Source organism: Haemorhous mexicanus, chromosome 8, assembly GCF_027477595.1.
Source record: "Haemorhous mexicanus isolate bHaeMex1 chromosome 8, bHaeMex1.pri, whole genome shotgun sequence".
Classification (NCBI taxonomy): domain Eukaryota; kingdom Metazoa; phylum Chordata; class Aves; order Passeriformes; family Fringillidae; genus Haemorhous; species Haemorhous mexicanus.
Genome location: NC_082348.1, coordinates 20,569,558 through 20,595,141, shown reverse-complemented (window position 1 = coordinate 20,595,141; position 25,584 = coordinate 20,569,558). Strand labels below are relative to the sequence as shown.

The following is a 25,584-nucleotide window of genomic DNA, read 5'->3' as shown; positions in this document are numbered from 1 at the left end:
TCGAAAGAGTCATTAATTCACCATGACTTCAGTGCGGTTCAGTCACAGACATTCATTATTGTCATCACTGCAGATGAAGATGCTACATATGTAAACATGTGAGGGCCATTAGGGTCAGAAGACCTTTTGGCCACCAAGCTGGCCTCTGGTACAGCATAGGCCACTATACTTCAGCAAAATGCTCCTGTGTTGAGCTCAACAACTTGACAAAAACAATTGTCTAAAAAGATGTCTCAATGAGAAGACACATGAAAAGGATCCTCCATCTTCACCCCTTTCATTTGTAGTCTGTGCCAAGTGTTACTCATCCTCACTCCTGATAATTTGTGCTTTTCTTTCCATTCTAATTTTTCTGGCTACAGATTCCAAGCACTAGTTCTTGCAATAACTTTATGCACTAGATTAAACTATCCCTTCATCTTCTCCATATGAAATGCAATTTTTGTATATAAGCTCTCACTTTATAATTCTCTAAGGTTGTTGACAGAAAAGTTCTGCCAAAGCTTGTCAGACTTATTTAAGGCATCACCACTTGCCTCTCCAATGCCTTTCCAGAAAACATTCAAGAGAAAGTGCCCATACCAAGCTGTTCCCATAACCCGTCTGGTTTAGTTTAAGTTATTATAACCAGTCCAAAGAAAAACAAATTTGTGATGGAAGGCACTTGCTCCCCTTCTGTCAACTCATCCTGATGGATGACATTCATCACCCCCTCTTGACACCCCCACTCTCACTAACTTTCCACTCAATTTTTTTGCAGATTCCCTTGGGCTGCTCTTACAGTTCACTGACACTCTCTTAAACAGAACAGAACCACATATGCCTAAAATCAATCCTCCCAGTGCTGCATACCAAGATAAAGCACACCTGGTTGTTAAAAATTACTTTATCCTGATTTACATATGCTAAACAATTAACCAAATTTGCCTAACCACACCATGATATGAGCTCTTAATGAGCTGCAAGTCTTCATTAATCCCTAAAAAAATCCTCACATTATAATAAGCTTCTTCTGGCATATGGGTTTTTTTCCCCCCTACTATACAACCTGTGTTCCTTGCTACTCCAAGCTGAACTTTGTGTTGCACTGTCTTAAAAAAAAATGTATTTTTGTTGAATGGTCCAACTGTGTCAAGTAACACCTCCATCCTTTCCCATTCCATTAAGCTTTATGGCATCACAAGACATATTGTTTTTAAATTTACTTTCAAAAATCATGCCAGCTCAGCTGCTGCTGCAGTAGATGAACTTTGGTGTCTGATTATTTACTAAGCCTACTATGCCTAGCACTGCTCTGCTGTCCTCCAGCTTGTAACTGTCTTCCTACAACAGTCTGAGGAGATTGTATACAAGTTACATATAGTCATGACGGAACAACAGTCCAGTAACTCTGCTGTCCATCGCTACTCTGGGCTGTTCTCACTGCTCCATTGGTGGTGCTGACCAGCAGGCAGACCGGAGCAACTGTGAGGACCGCATACACCACATCTCTGCTGAAACTGTACAACGGTGAGGGGTCAAAAGGACTTTTAGGCAAATTCTAAAAGCTTTGGAAAAAAAACCACAAACAACAAACCAACCTTATCTAGTAAAGGTGCACTTAGCTAATTCTGCCTTTTCCCCCAGGATTGTCAAGGACTCATCCGCCTTTCCAGGTCACAAGATGACCCAAGGGAAGGAGACTGGCAGAACAGTGAGGGTTAAAACTACCTCATTGCAAAACCAAGCTATGACTATGTGGCTATGACTAACTAGGAACTAGTGGAGCCCTAGATCAAAATCTTCATCAGGCAGGGAAGAGACAACTCTAAGCCTGTAGTAAACATAGAGATGTGAACCACAGAGCACACGTCAAGAGGACAAAATGGAATCAGGTAATGACAGGGACATGACCTCTTCCTATCTAGCAACATGCTAGTGGTATCAACAGGAAATTAGTAGCTCCAGAGGTGCAACAAGCTCTCCTTAGGGCCAGGTAGAGGAGAATTGCAAAACAAAAAAAGTGGGCAACAACAGTGAAGGGTTAAACAACAGTGCTTTGAATCAGCCCCCTCGGCTTGGACTGCTCATTAGGTCCTTCCTGTAACATCTTCGCCTGCAGAGTTTTGTAATTAAACAAACAAAAATCCCAAGGTAGTTTGCCTGCATTACCTAGAGGATAGAAAACACGAGAAAAGAATTTCTGTTGTTACCACAGCAGACAAAGTGAATGAAAAGTAAACTTTTACCTCTTTTTCTATTTTGAGCAGCTTCTTTACTGCCACCTCCTTGTCCTGAGAAATCCATCGGGCTCGGTAGACACTCCCAAAACTCCCTCCACCGCAGTTCTCAAAAAACTGCAAGTCATCAAATTTAATTTGCACAAATGAAGCACTGGTAGACGACATCTCATAATGACAAAATATACCACAGCAAAACCTGTGAAGAGAAAAGTTTTTATTAATGCACATGCTCCAAGGATTTGTGTACTTTCTTACCCATGCTCAGTCACCCCAAAATCAGAATCATAAGCACACTAAAGTAAAATCCACAGGCCACAGGAGGAAAAGAGACTGAGAACGCGCATTCCAACAGGGAGTGCTAAAGTTTGCGTGATTTGCACAATCTATTAGAAAGAGCTGGGGGACAGAAACAACTAACAGCACTCCTCAGAGCAATCCTGACGTTTCGCGAACACCTTGGAAGCAGCTCTGCAAAAGGCAGGCACGTGGCTGCCTTGTCCGTGGACAGACAGGAAGCTGCTCTCGGCTCGGGCTCGCCTGCCCGCTCAGGCACGCCAGGCACGCCGTGCTCCGGCCGCGATGGCCACGCAGAGGCACAGCGCAGCCCGGCCGGGCACAGCGGCGGCGGCCGGCGAGCAGCGGCACCTCGGCACGCACCGCGCGCCCCAGCCGCGCTCCGGGCCAGGTCGGAGCGCTTCGTGCAAGGATGTGGAAAAACCTGGCCATGGTAAACCTCCCTTCACGAGTGACTCAGATCTGTTTGCACGTTGTAACAAAGCGCAAGTACAGGGTAACTCATCTGGGTTACAATATGTGAAATTCTGCAGCCTGTGCCAAGACTGGCGTCGGCAGTTTCAAGAGATGATTCCAAATCTGCTGACCGGGGAACAGAATGTCCTCCTCGGAGATTTCATGGTGATAAAGCTTAGGGCTGTAGCGAATTTCAAGAAACATTATCACCTAAATGCATGAACAATGACTAATTTAAGGTTTCTTTTTTTAATGATATAAGCTCAGGTCTTTAGAGGGACTGCAGGACACGGCATACTCCAGAACCATTGGCAAGTCTGCTGTGGGTTCAGTTCAGATGCACCAGCCTAGACAAAGTAGTTTTAATTACCAGCAAAAGTTACTATACTTACAATTAATGACAGTAAATTTATCAGCATAAAATGAGAGATTAGTTTTAATAAAGCAAGCAAAAAAAGAACCAGAGATTTTGGGTTGATGGTGAAAACTACACATCCAATTTCACTGGTAAATTACAGTAGCAAAATATACTATGTCTTCTGGGAACTTCCATTCCATAGGGCTTTTTGAGATAAAACATTATGTGTTGTCCAGAGCTGGGAAACACACTTGTGTTAACTCCTCGTACTGCTGACTGCCAGAATCTCTTTATGCCAGTCCCTTCTGTAATTAACACAAAGGCATTATTTGCCCCATCTCTCCTGATTGTGTAGCTACTCTGATTAAAATTTTGAGATATCATTTGATCAGGAATTTCTGGCACTATTTGATTGCAGCTATTCTCCAAATGAGAGATGCTGATATCAACACTTTTCCACACACAACATATCAGAGCCTTCTCTGAAACTGTCTGCTTTATTTTATATCCCTTGACCACCCATAAAGATAAATGCTGACCAGACCATGAAAACTTTACTATGTGTACTGAAGGCTTTTTAGCAAGGAGCTGACTTCAAGCCTTTCACTGACAGCCAGCCTGCAGAGCTCCCGAAGAGGGAACATGAATGCTCTCTCCTCAGAGCTGCAAGTCAGAGCAGGGGTCACCAGCAGGATATGAAATAAAGTCCCTTCTTCCAATCCTCTGCAGCCTCTTCCCTAATACAAGTGCCTGAACTGTCCTGCTGACCTTCTGTTCTTGTTTTAACCTTGTTGCTGTTGTAATTTCCTGTCATCCCATAGTAATCTTCTGCACAGCCTGCACACGTTTTCTTTAGAGAAAGCTCAAAGGAAATTGGTCAATCCTACAAACCAAGAGATGTTTTAATGTTTTGCTCCTTGCTATTGTGGCTTAATTAGCAGATCTTCAGAAACAAAAGTTCATTTGCATAGTCTACTCCAGCAGTTACTCCAAGTTCATGCTCTGTACCTGGTGTCTCAAGCACATGGGACACTTTACAGACAAATAAAACAGATTGACCTCCCAACTCAAAAACCTCACAATTTAAGGCCACAGCCCTGCACATATTTATGCACACAGGTAATCACACTCGAGTGAACAATTTCCTTACTGACAACAGAATTAGCTAGAAGAGTGATGTTACTCACAGGCAAAAGCATATGCACCATATGCTAGACCATAAATTTAACAGGAAGCTGAAAACAGGTTGTTACATTTGGGATGGCAAAAGGAAAAGGAAACCAAATGAAAAGAAAAACACATCTCAGGAAGGAAATTTCTGGGCTTCACTATCTGAATTTAATAGCTTTGAAGAGCTGTCAAATTATTTAGCGTTATTGTTCACCCAGAACCACCAAATCAACCATAGAAACTAGTAAATAATTTGAGTTCTGAAAATTACACTAGCAGAGAATAACATGTACACCAGACACCTGACAAATACAAATGAGTACTTTTCTGATGGGTCCTCCTTACTGCTTCAAACTTTATCTCAATTTTTGTGCACTCACAATGCAGTGCCTGGCACACAAGCACTTGCAGAAGCTACCATTCATTCTTTAAACACCTTCTCAGTTTCAAATTTACCTACAGCAGTCGACCAGCTGCAGATCACAGGATCACACAATGAATCAGGCGGCAAGACCTTTGAGATACTGAGTCCAATCTATGACCGAATACTACCTTGTCAACTAGACCATGGCACTGAGTGCCACATCCAGTCTTTCATTAAACACCTCCAAGGACAGAGACTCCAACACCTCCCTAAGCAGTCCATTCCAATGTTTAATCAGCCTTTCTGTGAAGAAATTTCTCCTCATGTCCAGCCTAAACCTCCCCTGATACATCTTAAGACACTGTCCCCTTGTCCTGTCACTGGTTGTCAGGGAGAAGGGGCTCACCCCTGCCTGACCACAACCTCTTTTAAGGTAGTTGTAGAGACACTATAGGGCACCAGCATACAAGAAGTTAATGTTATTTAAAGAATGATTCATTGGTTGGCATCAGGTTGTTCCAGATACTTTTTTTTTTCCAGAGAAAGTAGAGGAGATTTACAAGAGACACTCTTTATTTAGAGATCTGTAATTAAAACCAGGCTGCAATAGTTTTCTTTTTCTAGATGACACAACAGGCCTGTTTAAACATTTCTCCATGTTTTTGGACTCAAGGTAGGTAATCCTCAATTAGAAAGATCAATCTCTGCGTTCTTTGAGAAAACAACTGTTTAGATTAAAAATTGCATGCGACAAATCCACACACGGTGATTAACTTGTCATCTTGTTTTAAAGATATTTAACAATCTGAGTTTATAAAACTGGTTAAGAGAAAAAAAAAATCAGGTATTTCATTAAACTCTATAGTCTTCCACTTGCATCTGAAATAAGCACAGCATTCCAACAATGCCTGGCACTTTTTTGCATCTTACACTTCTGCAGACAGGAGAGCAGCCCGCTGCAACACGAGCTCCAGGCCTGGGGCCTTACAGCAACTCCCTGCACGCAGCTCAGGAGGGTTTGGCACCCACACCCTCCCTCCCCACTCACAGTTTCGGGTGTTGAAGTACCATCACTGTGTAGCAGGGAAACACTGCATTGACGACTTTGTTGCTTGCTCTCAATTAAATGAAAACATGACAATGACGGGTATTTCAGGATATAATTAAAATTGCTGGTTATTTCAATTATTCCCATGGGATCTTCCTGGGGTAAAAGAATTTTCCCCTTTTCCCGTTTTATTTCTAATAGTTAGCTTGAGCTTGTAAACTTGCAGCAACATCTGCATCTTCTCCTGGCTCTTTGTTTTCCACATAGTAATTTATATTTGAGCATGCTATTGGAAGCTGTTCATTTCATACCAAAAAGTAAGAGACCTAAGTTGCATTTGGCAGTGCTTAACATTTGAAATTATTATTTAACAATAACATGCAACATGTCAGGACTATTACACAGAGTCACTTTGCAGCAAGCGAAGTCACCACATTATGTCACCACAAGCTCAGTTCAGTACACCAGTGATGCAGGTGTAGGAAACCATCCACCATCACCAGCTTCTTGTGATTACAGCACTTAAGGGGATTAACCCATGTGAGGGTCCTGGCCCTGCAGAGGTCCCACGTTTGCTGTTTCCTCTAGACAACCACCAAGGTGAGGGAACCCCCCCCAGGCATGCAGGACCCTGCTGCAGGCTGCCCTGCATCTTAGCACAGCAACACTGGAAGAACCCAACACATTCACCTCTACCTCCCAGCTCCCTACAAACTGCAATGTAGGGGAAGGGCTGCTATGCCCAACACTCTGCTTTATTCCACATACAAAATAGAAGAACCTTCTGTTTGTCATTCAACTTCTGCTCCCAGAATACAGACAGCTTCCACTTGAGGGACTTGGAGACAGGAGGGAGGAAATAATTTACAAATTGCACAGTAACTGCAACTCATACTTTGTTTAGTGCGTGGCTGCGAAACCGAAAATTGCATCTCTCATCTTGCACGTGCACCTGACTCTGCCCAAGTATTCAATTACTGCAGGAACAGCCTTTGTAATTTATTATGGGAAACAACCATGCAACTCCCTGCCCCTCACTTTACTGGGTGATTCCACAAAGTAGGATTCAGTGCTTCTTGCAAGAAGGCACACTGCCAATATATTGCCAATAAAGTAGTAGCACACCACACTTGTGCTATCTTAAAATACACAGCTGAATGTGCCAAGTTTCCTTATTTGGCAAAACAGCCCATTTGCTTCCAGGATCTTTGACCATCCATTTTTAGACCCAAATCATCCTTTGTATCCAACAAGGCCTGCAGTCCTTGAGCATACCAACCTGGATTTTTTCAGCAGTATATTTATACAGAGTTTTAAAAATATATATATTAAAAAAAAACCAAATAAAAACGTCCAACAAAAAAAAACCCACCCTCAAACACCAAAACATGGTTAACCATTGTCTTGTCCAAACAGAAAAGAGGAGTTAGTGACATTGAGCTACAAAAGATGATGCAGAAGAAAGTTTTTATAAATTAAAAAAAACCCTTAATCATATAACGAACTGCTGATCGATAAGACGCAAACAAACTCCAAGCACAAATCCAAATTAAATATATCGTAATCTTCTAATCTCCTAATGACTTAAAATAAAGTCAACAACCCCTACAACTCCTAAACTTTCTTAATCAGACTGAATAGCAGTCCTGCAGATGGTGAGACTGGAGGCATGGCTCTGCCTACCTTAGTGACAGACTCAACAACATTTGAGCCTGTCCTTTGTCAGAACCTAAGAATTCTGCATAACTTCCATTAATAACATTTCTAAATTTATTTTAATTTATATAGCCATTGCTACAGAAATAGGCTTCAACTCCACCTAAACAGTTTGAGTTCTGAGGAAAAAAATTATTTTAAAGCCAAACTGTGTCAATGGCAGAGACTGAAGACTTTAAAGACTTCACATTAAATAAATAACATTTTATCTCAGAAAACCCCTAAACTGGTCACTTCACTTACATTATACCTTGTAACTGATGCCTGCCAGCAGTACACACACAAGCTCGCAAGAAAAATAAGGCAGCTAAGCCTGCATCCAGGTCCATAGTGCAGCTTGGTCCTGGCACAGGCCAGACTGCAGGACCTGGGCCTCAGTTTTGTCCATGTTTCTGTCTTCCCCTCACAGTGAGCCAGGTTCTCCAGGGTTACCATTAATAACACAATGCCACCGGTATGCGAAGCACATTACGGATAGATAAAATAAGTAGGTTTCAGAGGACTTACAATTCCAGTACAAAGTCCTGAAAACATCTAACCACATGCCTCCTGCAGAAAGCTATGATGTTTTCGGGCAGTGACCCAGTTAATCCAGTGCTTTCAAATTATTTCTGCTTCTGGAACTTAGAAAAAGTAATGATCCATGGCTTTCCCGATGGCTCTGTCGCTAAAACTCCCAGCAGAGCATGCTGGATACAGGGTAATAGCTCACACACGCGTGCTTAATAAAAGATCATACTGCTGGAAACAAGCTAACTTGAGCAAACACAGCAAAACCAAAGACCGACAGCTTACTTTAAAAAAGTAAAAAAACGGAGGGAATGAAAGTCACACCTCAAATCCCAACCCGACGGATTTTATGCCCAAAACAACAGCAAAATGCAGCAGGTGCGCAGCATTTGAAAGACATTCTAAGGAGCGCAGGGGTGGCCAAGCGCAGCAGCCCCGGGCGGGACGCCGGCTGCCCGTGTCCCGCTGCCCGTCCTCACGGGCGGCTGCCGCCGGCAGCACCCTTCTCGCGCCGGGCCGACCTGCCCGGGTGTCGCTCGGCGGACACCGCTCTGCTCTGCCTGCCCTGTCCTGCCCTCCCGGCGGGGCACGGCTCGTTCCCGACCCCCGTCCCACCGCGGAGCCAAGTGTGGGCGCCGCTGACCACGGGGGCGTTTGGCCGGCGCGGCGAGACCAAGGCGACGCAAGGTCAGGCCATGTGCCCGGCCGGCCGCCTCCCTTCACAAGGCTTCTGAAGTTGCTTCAGCATGAAGAACGTCAAGCCCGGAGGGGACACCCACAGCCCGGCCCGGCCCGCTGCCCTCCGCCTCCTTCCGCCCAGCCGAATGCGCACCCACCGCGCCGCCGCCCCAAGCGCTGCCTCCGCGGGGGGCGCTTCGCCGTCCTCACCTTTCCCGAGGGGCTCCGGGCTGGCGGGACCCGAGCGGCGCCGATCCCGGAGCCGGCGAGGTAGGCTACAACCGGCGCGACCGCGTCTCCCGCTCCGTCCCCCGCGCTTCCGGTTGGTGCCGGAGCCGAAGCCGCCGCCGCCCCCGCACCGCCTCGCAGCGGCGCCACCCCGCGCTCCGCGCCGGGCCCCGCGGGGAGGCGCGGCCGCCGGCGGCTCGGGGGTCCGGGCGGCGCGGTGCCCTGCCTGTAGGGGGCGCGGTGCCGGGCAGGGCGGGCGGTGACGGCGCGGAGCGGCCCCTCGGGCTGCGGGGGCGGCGGCGAGCGTGGCCCCCCCGCCCTGGGACACGAGCGTTGGGGTGCGGCGCGCGTGGCCCCTCACGGCCTGCGCACCCTGCACCCGCACCGTGAGCGCTGTGGTGGGGCTGGCGGGAGGCGAGCGGGAGGGAGCATCAGCTTCTCAGATTCACACAATCGCAGGCTATACTACGTTGGAAAGGACCCACAAAGACCATGAAGTCTGACTCCTCGCCTTGGACAGGACATCCCCAAGAACCACACCATGTGCCTGAGAGTGGTGTCCAAATGCTTCTTGGACTCTGTCAGGCTTGGTGCTGTGACCATTTTCCTGGGGAGCCTGTTCCAGTGCCCAACCCCACACTGTGTGAAGAGCCTTTTAATAATACACAATTTCAATCCTCCCTGACACAGCTTCAGGCCATTCCCCTGGGTCCTGTCACTGGTCACCACAGAGAACAGATCTGTGTCTGCCCTTCTGCTTCCCCTCATGAGGAAGTTGTATCTTCAATGAGGTCTCCCCTCAGTCTCCTCCAGGACGAACAGACCCAGTGCCTTCAGCCTCTCCTCACACAGCTTCCCCTCAAGGCCCTCCACTATCACTGTTGGCTTACTTTGGACACCCTCTAAGAGCTTTATATCTTTCTCCTATTGTGGTGCCCAAAACTGCCCCCAGCACCCAAGGTGAGGCCACCCCAGTGCAGAGCAGAGCGGGGACAATCACATCCCTTGCCTGGCTGGTGATGCTGTGCCTGATATACCCTGCAGTTTCAGGCACTTCTTGTCTGATCTGAGAGCACTTGTGCTTTCTTATCAACTGATATGTAGTGAGCCTGGAGACGCTTCCAGGTGCCACATTTTAAAGGAACACACAAATATCAAACACAAGTCACATGAAACTAAGCTCTGGAGGAGGAGAGGTGCCACATACTTAGTCTCTTAAATGCTGTCACTAAAGTGTTTGTCCTTACTGCCAGAGGCAATTGCCAATTGGTCAAATGATTTAAAAATCTCTTTGAATGTTAAATCACCAGTTTGATAGGCATTTTCCTTGAGCACATGCATTCAAAGGTCTCTTGCCTACTGTGCTTTGTCTGGGCATTTTTTTCCATGGCTGTGTATCTGCAGAGCAGGAATTTGCCATTTCTGACTTTAAGCTCTGGTTGCAGGGCTTAAATAAACTATTCTGGTAGCACCTGAGAAATGAGGGGGTGTTTAATATTTCCTACATCAACAGTAGCAGTGCAGAGTCTGCACCAGGCAATGTGTTAACATGCCACTCGTTTAAATCACATAATTGCACCTGCTCTAGTAGAGGACAAGAAAGAGAAAGCAAAGTAGTCTGCTCAAGGACTGTCCAACCCCAGTGCTACACTGTTGTGAAGCTGAAACTATTACAACAAGGTTTCGAGCATGCATTTTGGGGCTTGTACTCTTTCTCCCCTCTGGCTACTGAGACTGGATATTTTCAAGTTGTTTTCCCATTATCATGAAAATTAAATTAAAAATAGCTAGAAAAGATCAGAAACCAGCGTAATGGCAGTTTCTTAAGTGTATTGGCTTACTGTATAGAACAGTGAGCCAACACATTGGTGGTATGTGTTCCCTCCTTTATGAGGCAGCAAACTCAAACAGAGGAACTCAGAAGTTATCTCTGGAGAGCTCAATCCTAATCTCACCTTTCTTCAATTGATATGGGACAGGCAGAAAAAGAAAATATTTAAAAACTAACAAAAGTTATTGTAAAGCCACAAAACTTGGCAAAGGATAAAGGCAGTTCTATCAACTTTTAACTCAATTTTAGAGTTGAAAAGATTCATATGAATTGTTTCTTTACATCTCATTAGAGGTTGTGTAATGACATCTCACCACATTTCAACATGGAAAATACAGTGTCATGCATATGTCCAAGTGGTTTAAATCATCTTGCCTGCCAAAAGCACAAGGCACAGCCCTGCCCTGCCTGTTGAGCCCTGTTCCTGCTGCTGTGCTGCCCATCTCACCTTCTGCCAGCATGGTGTTTGCATGGCTGCACAGGGAGTTGGGCTGTGCAGGAGAAGCTACTGCAGAGAAAACACATCAGTTTTCACTCAGAGCAGAATGCAGGTCATCAGGCAATTGCACAAAGACTTGTGCCAGCACAAAGGCAGGAAAGGAGCAAGGGCTGATAAAAGCAGCTGAGAGGGGATGGAGCCTGGAAGTGCTTTTTTAGCAGTGTGGTGGTTTATGCCAGTTTAAACTGTATGTGAAACTCTAGACACAGATAATTTGGAGACGGACACCTGCTCTGTATTTTTCAATTCTCCTTCAAGACTGGCCCAGAGTTCATCTCAGGCTTAACACAGAAGTTTCTTTGAAGCACAACTGCTTCTTTGGTTGCTATGGCTTGCTTCCATTTCTAGCTTAAAAAATTGGCCGGAAAACATGGTGGAAGTCATGCCCGGATATACTGGGAAGGTTGTAACACCGTTGTAGAACATGTAGCACTAGTGTATGCTTGTGTTAATCTAGCTAGTTTGAGCAATGTTAGCTGCAACTACATGGTGTCACTAGGTTTATGCCATTTGTTCCATCAGATTTGTGATCTGGAAGAGGTGAAAAATGGATCACCTGAAAGCGCTCTCTACATTATTTTTGCTTGCTTTCCAGACTCAAATACGTGCAGGTATGTCTACATATGCTGCAATCACACACCTCTGCAGTTACACCCCAAAACATAACTAGCAGGATTGGTTTCATGACTAAAAGACAACTTGCATGCCAAAAGACAACTTGCATGACAACTGCTAGCCAAAATAAGCTGCCTTTTCTCTTTCTGATTAATAGCAAGTAGAAAATCTAAGGAATTGTCTTTGGAATTGGCTCAGAGGCAATCTTGCCATTCCTGGGGTACATGAGGTGATGAGTATACACCCACAATCACCAGCATGATGCTACATGCAGTCCCTATGCTCGCACAGCCGAGACCGTGATTCTTGTTTGCTTCAGCAGCCCAGCCTTTGGTGTCCTGTGGGAAGTGGCTTCTTCTTGTTCTTCATGGGAAATGAAGAAAGAGCTTATACCAACCATTATCCATCTATGACACCCATCTTTGTTGTTGTTTTCTTACTTATTTTTTTTTTAATTTAAATAAGGATTTTATGTAAGTGCCTATATGGTATATTTAACATGAAATTATAAATATAGTATTAAATATTAATTAATTGTAAAAATATTAAGCACAAAATTATTTAACATAGACCAGAATGATTAAATGCAGACATGTGGCAGAATATGCTTGTGTGCAATGGGTGTGGATCAAGTACCTGCTTTGTGCACAATGGCTTTCAGAACTGGCATGTTACAGCTTGTACACTGTCTTTTGATTAGGCATTTGTTCAGTGTAAAAAGAACATGTAACTTCTACAAAAATATCAATCTAATTAGTAATGAGATAGCCATGAGATGGCAAAATATTAACAAGAAATCCAATTCTTGATTGTTTTACAAGAATGGATTTCTTATCTTTTTCTGGCACCACAATTTTTAGCTGATCATTATACTCAGCTGTAATCCACTCACTAGCACTCTGCTCAGCTACCATTTCATGACATACTTTTAATTGTATATATATATATATATATATATATATAATACTCCTTCTTATATTAAATTTTCTGGTCCACTGGACTTAATTTGTTGTTCTAATTTTGGCAGATTTTTTCTCTAAAATGTAATACAGCTTAACACTGTTTTCTTTATTTTAGAGCTGTACTGAAATTATTGTAGCAGTGCTCATTTATGTTTTCTAATCCACATCACTCCAAGCTCCACTGAAGCAACAGTCCCTTCATTTATCTCTAAATTTTTTCCCAAAAGATTGCTCAGTCAAAGGGAGTTTGGGGAGAGGCAGGCACAATTCCACCACCTCTGAGGACCACCAAGGAAAGATAACAACACAGAACTTTCAACAAATTATTTAAAGCATAGTATCATATTTTCTTTATTAAAACCAATTATTACCAAATTATTTATGTCATTTAACTTCCTTCTAAAGCAAATGCAGGTACTGGAATAATGAAAATTTTGGCCACCATTGGCAGAGAATTTATTTGAATTACAAAGAAAATATTAACTCCTTTTAATGACGTACTGTAGTGTACAGTAGCTTACATTTTTTGCTACTTACTTAATCCACTGGACATTTATTAGAAACAAATCTGTCTATTGGAGATCTCATATTTTTTCTCTTTGTATTTAGAGATTAAATAAGACTAGAAAATGTCCATAATATTAAACTGCCTCAGAAAAGCCATTACTGTAGATAAATCTGTTTAGCTGTATCATCTCAGTCCCTTTTCCTGTGATTCCAAATAAAGGTAATCAACTTCCCCAAAACACAAGCACACTATTAACAGTTTCTAGTTATGACAGGAAGGAAACAAAAATCCCTGTAAACCTATAGCTAGTTTCTGGCAACAGTGCTAACTGATCAGGAGCACCACAAAGGAGTTACATGCCAGACAAGAGGAACAGGAGAAACACTAGGGCAGGAATTACAAATGGAAGGAAATGTTGTATTTCAAACAGACACTAGACAGCAACCTGCCAGTACTGCAGCCCTCAAGGGTCAGTCCTACAGAGAATGAGGACATCTAAAGAAAACCCAAGGCAAAACTGTCTCTCTGTTATCTGAGAACATCCACAATGCTGCCGACAGTAGTCCTGTGCAGAAATAATGTACACCTGTGAAAAAACACAAAGAGTCGGCAAATGCAGATAGCAGGTTCACTGCCTGGCTCGGACAGCATCTGAAGAAAGAACTATTTAAAAACACAAGAGGTGGTGTTATAATGAGGAAACCATGGAGAGCAGAAAGCTTATGATTATTGACAGAAGTTGATTAAGAAATGGATTATTGTCTGTTAGGATGTTGGAATATCTTCTGCTACCATTATCCTATGTATCTTTATGTAAATTTCCTTTAATTGAGGTATTCATTTACAATCATTATTTTCATTGGTAATGTGCTTTATTTGCATTTGAAAGCAAAAAGAGGAAAAAAATTAAACACAACTGGCTGACCCCTACCATGTGAGAAAGGGTTTGCTTTTTGTCACTCTGACCCAAATGGATTAGGGCCAGGAAATAAAGGTCAAGCTCTTACCAGTACCCCCATGTGTCACATTTTTATTACATGGAGTTTCCAAGAAAAATATTCCAATTTGCGTCAGTAATTACTCGTTCTTTATGCATTATCATGTCAGTTTCTGAGTTTATTTTGAATTCAGAAATTACCTTTGAGTGCCAGGCCTATTAAAAAGCAACCCTTTGTGAAATACCCTTCAGCAGTTAGATGTGATAGATTTTGTAGCTGTACATGCTCTTTTTTCCCTTTTAAGAATTTCCCCTTCTACAGCAGTCGCCCCGTCACTCGAGTCATAAACTGCCAAGACCGTGGTTGGATTGTGCTCCTTTGTGGATTTGCAAGTCGTTGCCTTAGTGAGAAGATGTCTGAGGGCTGTAATTGCTGAAGCTGCACAGGGCAGGTGGGGCTGGAGCCACTCTCTCCATGCTGTTGGACAGCACGAGGTACAAGCATGCAGCACCGTACCCTGTATGCTCCTCTAACACTGACCACAGTGAGAAGCTTGATGTCAGGTTTTAGCCACCAGCCACATCAGAGAGCTCCCTGTCCTGTGGGAATTAGTTTGGGGCAGTGCTGCACCTTTCCAAGAGAGGAGGCAGAAAGGTGAGGGTCCCCTCCAGCCCAGGGCTGCCCAGCCCCACCACACTGCAATGGGGAGACATCTGGGGGTGCCAGGGGTTTCATGGGCACAGCTACAGCTCTGGACACAGGGCTCCAAAGATATGCTGCTAAAGAAGTTTCTGGTTTCGCAATTTTAATGATAACTTTTTAATCTGGTCATTATTTTCTTTGATTGCTAACACCTTGACCTCTGGTGACAGCTGCTGCTTATGCCTGCTAAACTTTAATGCAGGCTACAGTAAAGAACATTATGATTATTTGAAAAGGCAGAGTGTAATGCATTTCAGATTAACAGTGAAAGAAAAGCTATTGAAGTTAGAGGTTCACTTTGCCATATGACTCTATGCTGCTTTCCTTATTATCAGTACAAAAAATGAAATGAGAATAGCACATCTTTTAATTTCCTTCTACTATTACCTCTTGATTTGCATTCAGAGCTCCCAGAAGAAATGCTGCTGAATTCAGAAGTAGTCTATTTAAGCTGTATGGTGTTTAAAAATTGCTGGAAGAGGTTACGGTGTTCTGTATTATGCAGTTGACCTTACTAAGAAGCTGTGTTAACAATTTAGATTTATAATTTTGTTAATTTTTTTTTCCCAAGCAAAATTCATTATCTTTTTTTGTACCCCTGAAGGCTAAATCTTTTGATTTCACTCTACCGTATTTTGTAAGATTTCTAAATTATATTTAAACTTCTTGTACTTAAAAGGTTGCTTTGCCAGTGTCTCTGAAAAGAAGCATTTTGTTTCTGTCTCTCTTTGTACCTGGTCTGAAGAGACTGTGTGCCCTCACAATGTTTTACCTAGGAAGAAAGAACCCAAACCCTCCATCTGCACAGTCCTGCAAATACATTTGAATTCTTTTATCTGTCACTATTATATCTTTGTGGCCGACTGGGTTTGAACAAGATGTCCATGGAAAATATTTTTAATCCTGCCTTTACCAAACAGTTGTAACTTCCTGGTGTACAGGATTCAAGCTTCCCCGGATTTAACCTTTCTTCCCTGCTTTTGTCAGCACTGGTCCTGGTCATTGAGAAAAGAGGAAATCCTAACAAATTAACAATAGTGAAATGTGCCCGGGTAGGGAGAGCTGTACCCTGTGACTCTTCAGGCTCTGCAGCCCTATACAGAGGTGTTTGTGTTCTCTACTGCTGCCTGAGCAAAAAAAAGGCCATTGGTGGAACCCTGTAATACAGAACATCTTCCAAAATGCCCAAGGTGTCACCACCCTGGCTCAGTATCCCCAGCAGTGGATATTTATTATGGACACTGCCTCCTGGTAATATCTTATCTGAAAACTCATACTACCATTATGATTCTACCAGTAAATAAAACAGGACCAGCTCTGGGCCCTGAGGCCAAGCAGCAGGGACCAGCCATGTCAGCACTGTATGGCCTGTGACCCTCAGGCATAATCATCCTGATTAGGATTTAGAACAGGTTTAAGTTTGCTCAGCCTGCACTGCTGCAGTGAGGAGGGGGCCGTGCTGTAATGTTATGCTGTTTATGCAAGTGGGTGTGATGGAGGTGCAGAGCACCTTGGGTCCCACTGGAGGACTGTGGGGGCAGGACGGAGACAGGACAGACAGCTCTGTAGTTTCCCCTGGAAATGGCCTTGCTGCATGATCCCCCATAAGTAATGGCTGGACACTCTCCTGCAGAGGTAGCTGGCAAAACCAGACCAAGTGCTGCACCTAAAACAGGATGGACCCTGAGCAGAGCGGTGCTGGGGATTGCCCAACTCCCTGCAGCCAGGCCTGCAGAGCTGTCTGAGAGCCAGCAGCAAGGCGGTGCCCTCCGTGAAGCAGGAACGTGTTGTGACTCGCAGATGTGAGCACAGGGTGAAGTCAGGATGGATGTTTTGACATTTCAGTGTTTCTTGAGTTCCTATTCATTCTCCAATCCAGTGCAACAGCCGCTTAGACTTCCTACAGCTAGAGCAATATATTGACAGCTGCCTTCCTGTTGTAAAGTCAATACAGGGAGCAAGGGAAGGCCAGGACAGATTCTAGAGCCAGAAGGTAGTTTTATTCATCTAATCTCTAGGTATTTAGACAGTGATTAGAACCATAGCAACTATCTGAGCCACTTGAATTAGTTAGATACAGAGATAGCAATACTTGTTATTTATACAGCACCCTTTATTGGAAAATTTAAAAATGTCAGATACCTGTTTCATTGAGTAAGTAAACTGCATTCATTTGTTGACATGGAGGTGCCACGAAGCCTCTCTTTGCATCACTGGGATACAACTACACGATAGAGACTGTTGGCAATAAATAAGTAAAACAGTTAGAAGTTCTAAAGGAATAAAGAATAAACCAAGGGGCTAAAAACATACTAAACAGATGAAGAATTAGTCTATATGCAGAGCCAAGCCAAAACTTGGCAGCTTTATAAACCAGCTAACACAGAAATAAATGAAAGTCCAAACAATAGGAACAAACCTGGAACAAATAAAATCATGAACTCAGAAATGTTACCAACCAATTGCAAAGATAAAAATGCCTGTTGAATTAATTGTGTCCCTGTAGTTTATTCTACTGCATACTTTGCTTCTGGGAAGATTCTGTATCTGAAAAAGCCATATGAAGTATATTCATCAAACAGCACAAATGGAAATAAATATTTCTCACTTGAAATGATAAGACACAAATTTGTCTCTATATTATTACCTGGTTTTCCTCTGAATCACCTTGAACTTCTAGTCAGGCAGCAAAGTTAAAATAAATTATTTCATCATGCTGGAGAATATTTCTTAACTGTGTAATTCCTTCCTTTGCAGAATTTAGGTACCAAGCAGATTGTGGGTCTGTGTCAGCATTTCCCCAGTGACTCTCAACTTTTGCAGAATTTATGTTTTGACGAAAAGAATGTAATTATTTTTATAGATAAAAAAAATTGTATGTGTATACTGATTCCACACAGTCCTGCTCAATGCCAAAAATAATATGCTCTGTGTCCAAAGCAAAATGTAGACTGTATCAATGAGGTCATCTCTGAAGCTTAATTATGAGATAATAGTTGCAACTTCTAATTTCAGGCTTAATCAGTTTTCTGACATCCAGCTTCACAGCATAGAACGAGTGTGAGTGCAGTAGGAAAGACTTTTGTCATTTGAACATTGTCATTCCCTTGGCATGCACTTGGCTGCCATCTGGGCTTGCCCAGCAGTAGTACAGCCATCCCCAGGAGCATTCAGGAGGGGAAGGGGCACATGCCAGACCACCTCTCCCCTCACGGCTGCAGGCCCTGAGGGACCTCCCCACGGTCATCGAACCCAGAGGTCTCTCAAGTGCCCTATTAGCCAAGGTCTTGAGTCTGCCAACCTGAGGTAAAATCCTGCCCAAGATAAGATAACTTGTAGTACTCACGTGTCCTGACTGAGCAAGACAAATTAGTTAGATAGCTAAAATTAAGAATATATCCCTTCTTTATTTAAACCCTTCCAATCTAAATGTTTTCTCCTGAGAAACAAATGAGCTAACGAGACCGTGGTGTTGCGTCACTCCCTGCCATCCCCCGTGGCAGGGATGGATCTGACTGGCTTTAATCTCATCGTCCATCTCTCGGTGCATGAAGGACAACTGCTGGTTTGAGGCCCAGCAAATGACAAGCCAAGTTTGATATATCAGCCAATTAGTAGCATTGGTATTTATGCAGGAATGAAGCTGAAAGTGCAAATAAGGCCAGTGACTAAACCCTTCCAGCAATTACATTTAATAAGGTACTGCATGTTATTTACAGAAAAGATAGATCACACAACTTCTACATGTAAATGCACAGAGGGTGAAGACAAAAGCTGTACTCTCATAACATGCTAAACAAAATAAATAAACCAGAATTATTTTGGCACAATAACTATTACATAAATAAATATTCTAGAACATAATGAATTGACATTTATTTACAGTCTATTGAAAGTGCAAACAGTTGGCTGAAAATTAAGATACGTGTAAATGTGTAAGACCAGAAAATGTGTTAACCGGCCGTGATTAATTCTAGCTGAAGTTTAAGGTTTTAATGTCCAGGAAAATATTCTCTTAAAATCCATTTGTGCATATTGTGCTCTTTTTGAACCAGTCCTTTGCTACCTTAAAAGCTATTGATTTTGATGACCTTACTTTTTAACTGAATTTTGTAAAAACTCGATTGGTAATTTAAAAAGAAGGAAGTAAAATGTAAACACTGATTAATCTATTTATCATTCAAATATTTTCAGTCCTGTCAGTTTTCTGAAATGGCCACACTGCTTGTAGTAGTAGACAGTATGATTAAGACTAGGAATTTTTCTTAGTATTTGTTGTATTTAAAATGGAAATACTTGTAAGTCTTCTCTGAATGGAACTATACCTTGGACTGCTCTTGAACCTACATAATTTCATCAGATCCTTACATCCATCTTCTGTTGAGGTCAAGAGTAGCTGAGCAAGCTAAACTGATGATCAGTTTTGATCCTGACCTGAAGCATAAATCATAAAATACAGATTCTTAATTAGGGAGAAGAACCCACTACCTACCTTAGAACTGTTTAAGTTTTTGTTCATTTCCCACTAGCTATTCTGTCTTTTGCCTTTTTTTAAATCTGTATGAGATATTACTTACTACACTTTAAGATGAATTAACAGTTCACAACATGGCCACCCCTTCACCTACAGTGCATAAATTCTTCCTCAGCCAAAGTTCTCCAGCAGGCTGGTACATTGTGCGTTGCCTAAGACCTTAGGGTATGTTTTTGCTTATTTTTGTAGTGGCAGTGCAGTAGCAGAGAAAGTGAAGTTCTTAACAAGTGACCTTGAGAGGATAAAAGATCGTTTCTCATCATTGCTTCAAATGTTTATGCTCGGCGCGGCTCCAGTCGGTGAGACATCTGTGATAAAGTTCTCTGGTTGTCAATCACATTTAATTGCCGCACGTAGCTCCGAACATCCTGATGGTTTTTATTAGTTAGGGCTGCATCAGGATCTGGTGAAAGAGAAATGATGTAGGCTTGATACACGTAAATGGACAAATGCCTGAACAAAATGCACAGCTCCTTATAAGCTGTCACAGGAAAGACTAGATCCTGGTGAGTTAAAAAGGAAATATTTAGAAATTGCTCTCTTTGAAACCTTTTCTCCGTATCTGATGGTCTTTCTGGTTACTACCCCCACAAATTAACTTTACTTTGGGATATCCTTGGCTACATTTACTAAAATTGATGGCCCTTGGTTACAGTTTTACACATCATCTTATCAGTCATTAGCTATACATTATACAGCTAACAAGTACAATTTAAAGCTGCTCATTTGCTTTTGAACCAGCAACTTTCACAGATTCAAAATAATGTAATTGATTTAAGCCTTTTTTCATGCAATATTGTAATTTTAAATATTTGTAACAATGTAGTGCTTAGTGGCTGCCCCATTCAAGCCTCAGAATTTACTACCTGTTTACATTATTTAACCATGTTATACCTACTCCAGCAGCAGTTATGGAATACTACTGAGTTAAATTCTAAGTATCTTCAGCCCCATAGGAACAGCTTACAGTGTAATGTAATATGTGTTAGGTAACTTAAATTCAACTAAAAAATTATACTGAGGCGTCTACATTACATTACACATACACACACACAAAACCCATGGAATTTGGATCCAGTAGATTTACACACTGACATTTTGTTATGTCATGCATAATGAAAATCTGCTTCCATTTCTAAGTATGTGGAGGTCTCCCTCGTGCTTAATACATCAAAATTAAAGACACAAAGCCAGAAAAACCTGGATTGTGGATGAAAAAAAATTATTCTTAATTTCTACCGTTCTACAGAAATGTCTACAGATCTTCTACAGTTAAGCTTTGACTCATATGGAAATAAACTATTTTTATAAAAATATAGTTTTATATTATTTATTCATTGTTTCAGAAAGAGGAATGGTACTGTGAGTCAAAATGGATGAAGTGCTGAGAAAATGCCCATGTGACTGAGACTGACAGTGCAGCTCAATGGGATGAGACCCACAGAGAAGCCTGTTTGACCATACAGCTCTGTCATCTTACATGGCCTCAAGGAAGTTCTGGTAATTATACTGACAAACAGGTTTTAAATTCACCACTTTATGCAGTTATGTCATTTATAAAGGTCATGTCTCCAGACTGGTTTCATATTAAAACAGCATTTATCCAAGCAAGCATTTGTGTGCTGCTGCCTGCTAGACTTATTTCAACCACTTCTGAATCCAGGGTCTAATTTCAACTGGCTCTAATCTGACAGATGGGTAGAGACCTCACAGTTATTTTGCTCTTTCGCACACATGGAAAAGAGATAGAGGAGAAGGGGTTTATTAGAGCTTCCTGAAGGATATTTTGCCCTGTGAAACATCACAGGATCCAAACATGGAAGAATCACTGGAAAGCAGGCTCTTCAATTCTGGTACACACAGAATTAGTTGTAATTACTGTAGCTACTGATGATAATGCCGACAGTACAGATGTTGTAATACACTTACTGAAAGATTGGCTTCGGCAGAATTTCACTGTCCTGACAGTGTTGGCAATCATGCGCTGGAAGGAAAAGATGGGATGCAATCAGAGAACAAGCACTGTATTTCATCAGCATTCAAACGAAGCACCTCTGTGCCTGAGTGTGAAGACACATGCCAATAAAAGCAGTCATATGAATGAAAATATAATTTTAATGCTGCTACTTTAATGTATAGGGTGTGATTTGCATTTACACAGGCTTTAAATAAGCATGAGTATAATTTACATGCGCTCAGAGAACTCTTTCCCTTGCTTGAATGCTGCAAAAGGCCCTAAGTAAGAATGAAAATCAGCCTCTTCAATGTGCATTTCTTTGATAACATCTTACCATATTAAAAAGTAAAAGGAATACCATGGAGTATATACACGTTAATTTAAAGACTATCAGCTCCTAACAGCAAGGCCATTTCTAGAATATATTCAGCAATTAAAGAGCTTTCACCTTTTATACAAACTTGAGTTTAAAATGCAGTCCTCCTGGAAGCTGACAGCATGAATAAGCACATAAGGGTGATTCCACTGACAGAATGCTTGGTTCACAGGTGAGAACGCCACTGTCAGTACTGTGGCCTGCAGCCAAGTTTCATAAACAGACCTGTTACACAGTGTTCCTTTGCACAAGTGTCTCTAACTCAACCTGAAAAGTGGATTCACTTTTGGTGGACCCTTCTACTGACAGTTCACCAAAAAAAAAGCAGAAGTCACTTCAGTCCTTCTTGGCTGTGCTTCCTCTTCAGCAAAAAACCCCCATAATTTCATTCAATTCAGTTTCAATCAATACACTTGCTGTGATAAATCAGATGTTATTTTACAATAGATTTTAAGAAAATAAATTAAGGTTAGTCATACAGCAAAACATTAGTTCTGGACTGTAGAATTTCAACTGGTTCCTGTCATTAGCACCACAGAAATAATATACCCACCAGTAATTCTGCCCCCATGGGGCAGAATTAGTTGTTCTACATAATGTCAAATAAACTGAAATTTCAGCAGTTAGCTAAATAGTTTGATTCAATCCCTGTTATAAGGACAACATTTGTTTCAGTTTCTTTTGCTTAGGTTAAGAAAAAGTAGAGGAAGGAAACGCTACTCCCTATCAGACTCTAATGTCTGTGTTTCAACACAGCAACATCTTCTAACACAGCACACTCTCACCAAGATTAACAAGCTAGTTAGGCATAAGCTCTCACAAAATGGAATTATATATCTCTTACTAGTGAACAAGAAAGCCTGGGGCATATGCTCCTCTAAAATCATTATAATCTTAAATGAAATCACAATTATAATCTTAAATGAAAATGTTACAAATGAACTAAGCTTGTGAAATCTCTCATTTCAGAATGGGAAGCACCACTGTAAGACATTCCTTACACACACAATGGATAATCTCAGGCAGTTTAATGCACTGTCAAGCATTCAAAAATGAGTTGCTTGTTGGCATAAGAAACACTATTGATATATGACGTCCTAAATGTTTGTGGATTACACCTTGTATTAGCAAATGAATCTGATCTAAAATATGTTATTTCTAAAACACAGTTTCCCAAAAGATCTAGGGAATCCAGAAATGGATCTGCTTATGTTGCTCCTAAAGTTATATGTATCCACATCTATAATTCAAGTAAGTGTAAATTTTATCCTAATGTAACTTTCATACCTCTTCAAGCCATTATTATTATGCAGATTCTCTAAGGCACTTACCTTGCAAACATTTTCACAGGTGATTAGCATTAAGCATGTGAATAAACTCCACTGACTTCAATGGAACCTCTTAAATACTCAAGGTAACTGGGCTGAGACAGAACACACTGCATGGAACAGTGTTGGTTTTCCAGTCTAACCCAATCAAACGTAAGTCAAAACAACACAAGCATATAAACATGACTGTTTCACATTTCTATGGCTTCATATTTGGCTCTCTTATGTGATGCTGCTATTTTAATTTATACCAGTTCAAAATATACTCATCTACAATGACTGTTTCAAGGAGAGATCATAAAGCTGAACTGCACCAGCCAACACAATGAAGTTTCAAGACTGTCTAGCTTCAAAGGAAGCTTTGCTAAGAACACTTCATTTTTAGGAAGATGGCTAGTTTTGCTTGATGTGCTTTCTAGATGGATTGTTAATACACACCCTAAATTTTCATATCCTTATGTATTTAGGTTTTGAAGCCTCATTTTGTAATAATCTTTGGAGTTATTATTATTTAGCTTCATATGTGAAAACTTAGATTTATCAAAAAAAGTGTTCTTTGGAAAAATTTTACTCTTTTTTCTCTCATGGAAGTTTGTTCTCAAAAAAAGCAGAACATCCAAAATAAGTACTGTAATGCAGTACTGTACTGAAAGAAAAATTATGGGTATGTAGTGAAGGTTTTTAAAAAAGTTTTTGCTATTTTCAAATTTGCCATTATATGGGCTCTTCTAGGCAAGGAAAAATGGAAGTGGCAACGGACTTGTCTGACCTCTGGTTAAAGGCTGAACTGCCTGACTTCCTTCAGTTGGTGGAAAGACTTCATTTAAAGGGTCCCTTTGCCTTTTCCTGAGGATGATGTGATTCTATCTGTGCATTCAGAATTATCCTGGCAATGATGAAATACAAACCAATGAGGAAGTGAGTGTTAAGTCTGAATAAATGTGGCCCAAAGACAGCATCACAAGCCAATGTGAGATTCTGACGCATTGTGTATCTTTGAAGAGCTCTTTTCACACTACTATTTTTCTAAGTGTTGCTCTACTGTCTTAAAATGTCTAAGCTCCTAACAGTTCCTCTTTGTAAGGGACGAAGTGAACAGAAAAACAGGTTATGAAACATAGTGAAATTTCCCTTCCCAAATCTCATAGATAAGTTAGATTGTCTTCTTTTGATGCAAGAAAACTAGAAACATGGACAGAAAAAATGTTCAGATGGAAGTTTAATTGCCTGCTCCTTTTTCTTCAAATAGAGGATTACCTCTAGTCCATGCCTGCAAAGATTAACCTCTGTTTACTCGCAGTGCTAAGCAAGACCTCTATCAAAAAGCCATACAAACCTAAATTTGGATCTTTCTGAAATAGAACCAACTGCATAATATAACAAATAATGGCTACTACCAGCATGCTGTGTATACACAACAATACCCTTTCAAGTTTTACAGTCTGGAATTGTGGCAGCAGGCCAGCACATTATCTTCTAATCCTTTCCAAACCTAGGTTGCTAAATATTATAAATATTTATATATGCTATTGAAAACTACTCAGGGCTTTAGTCACACACTTTTTGCATAATCTTTATGTTCCAAAAATTAAAGAATGTTTGCCCCATTTTTTTTTTGCATATGGATAAGAGTGTGAATTCCCTTTTGTTCATCTCCACAAAACCTGAAAACAAATATGCACAAATTCTCTAATCCTCTTTTATCACCTGAAGGGTGAAGAGGCTTGACAAAAAGAAGCATCAGTGGTCAGCACCATGGCACTGTCTTGTGCTGCCATGGCAAGTCAGCACTTCCAGAGCTTTTTCCTGACTTCTGCTCCCTCTACAGGTGTTATTCCTGAGATAATGCTGGGTAATGTCATATGGAGAAGGTGGCACAGAAAGTAATCTTTGTTCAGGCTCTCTGATGATTTGAGAAATGGCACTGATAAAGTTTCCAATTAATTGCATCTTCCCTTTGTCTATGAATGCAAATTTCTGTACTGGCAGTCAGAGTGCAATTAGGCAGCTGAGGTTTGAAAAAAAAAATCAGGAAGAGGTCAAGGGTATGAAATACCTGTCCCTAAGGAGAGTCATGCTCAGTACTTTCCTTACTTTCCTCTCTCTTCTTTCCCTGCCAAGACCCAATTCTAGGAAAGCACTTGTAAATTTTTTCTAAATATTTAGCTATAAAAGCAGTGTCACTTAAATGGTGTATATTGCCATGTGCTGCAGGTTGTAGGTTATCCTGTACCTGCTAACTCATACAGAGTTTACAGGAACTATTACTACTGGTGCTATTTGGGTGCTT

The 25,584-nt window shown here is 41.6% G+C and overlaps 2 protein-coding genes and 1 long non-coding RNA gene across 16 annotated transcripts in view; 1 reads left to right on the top strand and 2 right to left on the bottom strand.

Moving 5' to 3' along the window:
- MAP3K20 (mitogen-activated protein kinase kinase kinase 20) overlaps positions 1–9,163 on the bottom strand; it is an 89,399-nt gene extending 80,236 nt beyond the window's left edge. Inside the window, exons 1-2 of one of the 6 annotated variants that reach the window (XM_059853123.1) lie at positions 9,027–9,163; positions 2,229–2,418 (exon numbers count right to left, since the gene is read on the bottom strand). In XM_059853123.1, the coding sequence (XP_059709106.1) occupies positions 2,229–2,387 (159 nt within the window). In that variant the 5' untranslated portion in view covers positions 2,388–2,418; positions 9,027–9,163. Of the gene's footprint in view, positions 1–2,228; positions 2,419–2,640; positions 2,664–8,462; positions 8,602–8,781; positions 8,885–8,974 lie in introns of those variants that run through there. The other 5 variants (XM_059853127.1, XM_059853122.1, XM_059853124.1 and 2 more) reach the window with 5 other exon arrangements.
- LOC132330580 (uncharacterized) overlaps positions 8,953–25,584 on the top strand; it is a 32,776-nt gene continuing 16,144 nt past the window's right edge. For 2 of the 5 annotated variants that reach the window (XR_009487351.1, XR_009487349.1), the window contains exons 1-6: positions 8,953–9,086; positions 11,897–11,985; positions 19,823–19,932; positions 20,980–21,133; positions 23,317–23,447; positions 24,027–24,212. This is a non-coding gene — a long non-coding RNA (uncharacterized LOC132330580). Of the gene's footprint in view, positions 9,087–11,896; positions 11,986–19,822; positions 19,933–20,979; positions 21,134–23,316; positions 23,448–24,026; positions 24,269–25,584 lie in introns of those variants that run through there. The other 3 variants (XR_009487347.1, XR_009487350.1, XR_009487348.1) reach the window with 3 other exon arrangements.
- RAPGEF4 (Rap guanine nucleotide exchange factor 4) overlaps positions 17,192–25,584 on the bottom strand; it is a 143,247-nt gene continuing 134,854 nt past the window's right edge. For all 5 annotated transcript variants that reach the window (XM_059853117.1, XM_059853118.1, XM_059853119.1 and 2 more), the window contains 2 exons: positions 21,563–21,617; positions 17,192–20,036 (listed from right to left, as the gene is read on the bottom strand). In XM_059853117.1, the coding sequence (XP_059709100.1) occupies positions 19,909–20,036; positions 21,563–21,617 (183 nt within the window). In that variant the 3' untranslated portion in view covers positions 17,192–19,908. The remainder of the gene's footprint in view (positions 20,037–21,562; positions 21,618–25,584) is intronic.